This window comes from Melanostigma gelatinosum (genome assembly GCF_949748355.1).
Source record: "Melanostigma gelatinosum genome assembly, chromosome: 9".
Taxonomy (NCBI): Eukaryota; Metazoa; Chordata; class Actinopteri; order Perciformes; family Zoarcidae; genus Melanostigma; species Melanostigma gelatinosum.
Window position 1 is genome coordinate 954,764 of NC_136642.1, and position 5,000 is coordinate 959,763.

Consider the following 5,000-nt stretch of genomic DNA (forward strand, 5'->3'; position numbering starts at 1 on the left):
TATTACAGAGTACTGCAGAGTACTAGAGAGTACTGCAGAGTACTACAGAGTACTACAGAGTACTGCAGAGTACTAGAGAGTACTAGAGAGTATTACAGAATACTACAGAGTACTAGAGAGTTCTAGAGAGTACTGCAGAGTACTGCAGAGTACTAGAGAGTACTAGAGAGTATTACAGAATACTACAGAGTACTGCAGAGTACTAGAGAGTTCTAGAGAGTACTGCAGAGTACTACAGAGTACTGCAGAGTACTGGAGAGTATTACAGAGTACTACAGAGTACTGCAGAGTACCAGAGAGTACTAGAGTATTACAGAGTACTACAGAGTACTGCAGAGTACCAGAGAGTACTAGAGTATTACCGAGTACTACAGAGTACTGCAGAGTACTATAGAGTACTGCAGAGTACCAGAGAGTACTAGAGTATTACAGAGTACTACAGAGTACTGCAGAGTACCAGAGAGTACTAGAGTATTACAGAGTACTACAGAGTACTGCAGAGTACTAGAGAGTACTAGAGAGTACTACAGAGTACTGCAGAGTACTAGAGAGTATTACAGAGTATTACAGAGTATTACAGAGTACTGCAGAGTACTACATCACTCCAGTTCTGAGGTCTTTGCACTGGCTTCCTGTCCAACAAAGAATTGACTTTAAAATCCTGCTGTTGGTTTACAAAGCACTGAATGGTTTAGGGCCAAAATACATCTCTGATCTGCTGCTACCTTACGAACCATCCCGACCCCTCAGGTCGTCTGGGACCGGTCTACTTCCTGTTCCCAGAGTCAGAACTAAACATGGAGAAGCAGCGTTCAGTGTTTCTGCTCCACATATCTGGAACAAAGTCCCAGAAAGCTGCAGGTCTGCTGAGACCCTCAGCTCATTTAAATCAAGATTGAAGACTTTTCTGTTTGCTGCTGCCTTTAATTGAACCACATTCAATTAATATATTAATCAATTTCCTGCATTTCTGCATTTTACTACTGAATTTTATTTCTTGCACTGTTTTTTAATGTTTTAATGTTTTAATGTTTTAATGAATGTTCTTAATTGTTTTTAAATCTCCTTTTCTTTTGCCTTATGTTTTGATGCTTTTAATGGTTTTATGTGAAGCACTTTGAATTACCTTGTTGTTGAAATGTGCCATACTAATAAACTTGCCTTGCCTTACAGAGTACTAGAGCCTCGGGTCAGGTTCTGGTCTCACCTGATGTAGCCCACCTGCGGCCGGTGGCTGAGGTGCCAGCGGTACGAGGTTTTGTCTTTCCAGCCGACGTTCCGCGGGTCCTTCCAGAGCAGCTTCACCTCTCCAGGTGTGTCTCCGGTGTGCCACAGGGCGTTCCTCAGGAACTCTCCGGGTCCGGTCCGAGACTTCACCGCCTGCAGGACCGACACAGCGACCATTTTATTTATGATGCACGTAGATTATATCTATATACATTATTATTAGATTATATCGATGGAGCTCATGTGTAGATTAAATACCTATCATTATATATATATATATATATATATATATATATATATATATATATATATATATATATATATATATATATATATATATATATATATATATATATATATATATATATATATATATATATATATATATATATATATATATATATATATATATATATATATATATATATATATATATATATATATATATATATATATATATATATATATATATATAGAGCTGCAGGGCCGGCTGGGCCATGGCTCAGAACAGTAGAACCTAGTAGAACCCAGTAGAACCCAGTAGAGACCTTGAGCTGCAGGGCCGGCTGGGCCATGGCTCTGAACAGTAGAACCCAGTAGAACCTAGTAGAACCCAGTAGAACCTAGTAGAGAACTTGAGCTGCAGGGTCGGCTGAGCCATGGCTCTGAACAGTAGAACCCAGTAGAACCAAGTAGAACCTAGTAAAGACCTTGAGCTGCAGGGCCGGCTGGGCCGTGGCGCTGAACAGTAGAACCCAGTAGAACCCAGTAGAACCTAGTAGAACCCAGTAGAACCCAGTAGAGACCTTGAGCGGCAGGGCCGGCTAGGCCGTGGCTCTGAACAGTAGAACCCAGTAGAACCCAGTAGAGACCTTGAGCTGCAGGGCCGGCTGGGCCATGGCTCTGAACAGTAGAACCCAGTAGAACCCAGTAGAACCTAGTAGAACCCAGTAGAACCTAGTAGAGAACTTGAGCTGCAGGGTCGGCTGGGCCATGGCTCTGAACAGTAGAACCCAGTAGAACCAAGTAGAACCTAGTAAAGACCTTGAGCTGCAGGGCCGGCTGGGCCGTGGCTCTGAACAGTAGAACCCAGTAGAACCCAGTAGAACCCAGTAGAACCCAGTAGAGACCTTGAGCTGCAGGGCCGGCTGGGCCGTGGCTCTGAACAGTAGAACCCAGTAGAACCCAGTAGAGACCTTGAGCTGCAGGGCCGGCTGGGCCGTGGCTCTCAACAGTAGAACCCAGTAGAACCCAGTAGAACCCAGTAGAGACCTTGAGCTGCAGGGCCGGCTGGGCCGTGGCTCTGAAGGGGACGGACTGCCAGTACGTCTGCTCCGTCTGTTTCCACATCACCACGTAGAAACTGGACGAGTCCTGGTACCCGAAGATGAAGCCGGCGTAGTCGTCGTCGGTCACTGTGTTGACGTGAAACGTTCCCTCGAAGTCGACGCCGTTGAACGCCGTGTAGCCTGCAGACACACGGAGGAGGTCAGGGTCTGTGATCCCGGTCTAACCCTGATCCTGGTCTTAAGGATAAATAAAGACACATACCAACAGCTAAACCAGGGTCACTGTTCATCGTCTGGACTATCTCCATCCCCTGAGGACAGATTTAGATCCGTTAATACCCAGTAATTACCACATCTATTGTGAGTGGAGAGGATCGGAGGGTCACCTGGTTAAGAACCACCCAGGTGGGGTCGATCTGGGCGTCGCCCTCTGGGTCCAGGATCACCGTCTGATAGGCTCTGAAGTCTGTGAGAGTGACTTCAGCGCTCTCCGGACAAACGTCTACTAAATCCATCACGGCATCGTTATCGAAGTCGTTCTCACACACGTCCCCAACACCGTTAACTGGAGACAGACAGACCGGTGGAGAGAGAGAGAGACAGGTGGAGAGAGAGACAGACAGGTGGAGAGAGAGACAGGTGGAGAGAAAGAGACAGACAGGTGGAGAGAGAGAGACAGACAGGTGGAGAGAGAGAAAGGTGAAGAGAGAGACAGACAGGTGAAGAGAGAGACAGACAGGTGAAGAGAGAGACAGGTGGAGAGAAAGAGACAGACAGGTGGAGAGAGAGAGAAAGGTGAAGAGAGAGACAGACAGGTGAAGAGAGAGACAGACAGGTGGAGAGAAAGAGACAGGTGGAGAGAGAGACAGAAAGGTGAAGAGAGAGACAGACAGGTGGAGAGACAGACAGACAGGTGGAGAGAGAGAGAGACAGGTGGAGAGAGAGACAGACAGGTGGAGAGAGAGACAGACAGGTGGAGAGAGAGACAGGTGGAGAGAAAGAGACAGACAGGTGGAGAGAGAGAAAGGTGAAGAGAGAGACAGACAGGTGAAGAGAGAGACAGACAGGTGGAGAGAAAGAGACAGGTGGAGAGAGAGACAGAAAGGTGAAGAGAGAGACAGACAGGTGGAGAGACAGACAGACAGGTGGAGAGAGAGACAGACAGGTGGAGAGAGAGACAGACAGGTGGAGAGAGAGACAGACAGGTGGAGAGAGAGAGACAGGTGGAGAGAAAGAGACAGGTGGAGAGAGAGACAGACAGGTGGAGAGAGAGACAGACAGGTGGAGAGAGAGAGACAGACAGGTGGAGAGAGAGACACACAGGTGGAGAGAGAGAGACAGACAGGTGAAGAGAGAGAGAGACAGGTGGAGAGAGAGACAGGTGAAGAGAGAGACAGGTGGAGAGAGAGAGACAGACAGGTGAAGAGAGAGAGAGACAGGTGGAGAGAGAGAGACAGGTGGAGAGAGAGAGACAGGTGGAGAGAGAGACAGACAGGTGAAGAGAGAGACAGACAGGTGAAGAGAGAGACAGACAGGTGGAGAGAGAGAGACAGACAGGTGAAGAGAGAGAGAGACAGGTGGAGAGAGAGAGACAGGTGGAGAGAGAGACAGACAGGTGGAGAGAGAGAGACAGGTGGAGAGAAAGAGACAGGTGGAGAGAGAGACAGAAAGGTGAAGAGAGAGACAGACAGGTGGAGAGAGAGACAGGTGGAGAGAGAGAGACAGGTGGAGAGAGAGAGACAGACAGGTGGAGAGAGAGACAGACAGGTGGAGAGAGAGACAGACAGGTAGAGAGAGAGAGAGACAGGTGGAGAGAGAGAGACAGGTGGAGAGAGAGACAGGTGGAGAGAGAGACAGGTGGAGAGAGAGAGACAGACCCAGCAGGTGTCATAGTGTCATTCCCATCTTTCTGGTTGTGTTCAGATTGTTACCATCAGAGTCTCTCTGGTTGTGTTCAGATTGTTACCATCAGAGTCTCTCTGGTTGTGTTCAGATTGTTACCATCAGAGTCTCTCTGGTTGTGTTCAGATTGTTACCATCAGAGTCTCTCTGGTTGTGTTCAGATTGTTACCATCAGAGTCTCTCTGGTTGTGTTCAGATTGTTACCATCAGAGTCTTTCTGGTTGTGTTCAGATTGTTACCATCAGAGTCTCTCTGGTTGTGTTCAGATTGTTACCATCAGAGTCTCTCTGGTTGTGTTCAGATTGTTACCATCAGAGTCTTTCTGGTTGTGTTCAGATTGTTACCATCAGAGTCTTTCTGGTTGTGTTCAGATTGTTACCATCAGAGTCTCTCTGGTTGTGTTCAGATTGTTACCATCAGAGTCTCTCTGGTTGTGTTCAGATTGTTACCATCAGAGTCTCTCTGGTTGTGTTCAGATTGTTACCATCAGAGTCTCTCTGGTTGTGTTCAGATTGTTACCATCAGAGTCTTTCTGGTTGTGTTCAGATTGTTACCATCAGAGTCTTTCTGGTTGTGTTCAGA

At 47.0% G+C, this 5,000-nt stretch overlaps 1 protein-coding gene across 1 annotated transcript in view; it reads right to left on the reverse strand.

Moving 5' to 3' along the window:
* Positions 1 to 1,203: 1,203 nt before the first annotated feature.
* The window catches only part of thbs3a (thrombospondin 3a), a gene marked incomplete at its 3' end in the record, with an annotated part of 13,768 nt that continues 9,971 nt past the window's right edge, over positions 1,204 to 5,000 (reverse strand). The window contains exons 18-21 of the mRNA XM_079275525.1: positions 2,903 to 3,081; positions 2,779 to 2,827; positions 2,500 to 2,696; positions 1,204 to 1,380 (exon numbers count right to left, since the gene is read on the reverse strand). Coding sequence (XP_079131651.1) covers positions 1,204 to 1,380; positions 2,500 to 2,696; positions 2,779 to 2,827; positions 2,903 to 3,081 — 602 coding nt within the window. The remainder of the gene's footprint in view (positions 1,381 to 2,499; positions 2,697 to 2,778; positions 2,828 to 2,902; positions 3,082 to 5,000) is intronic.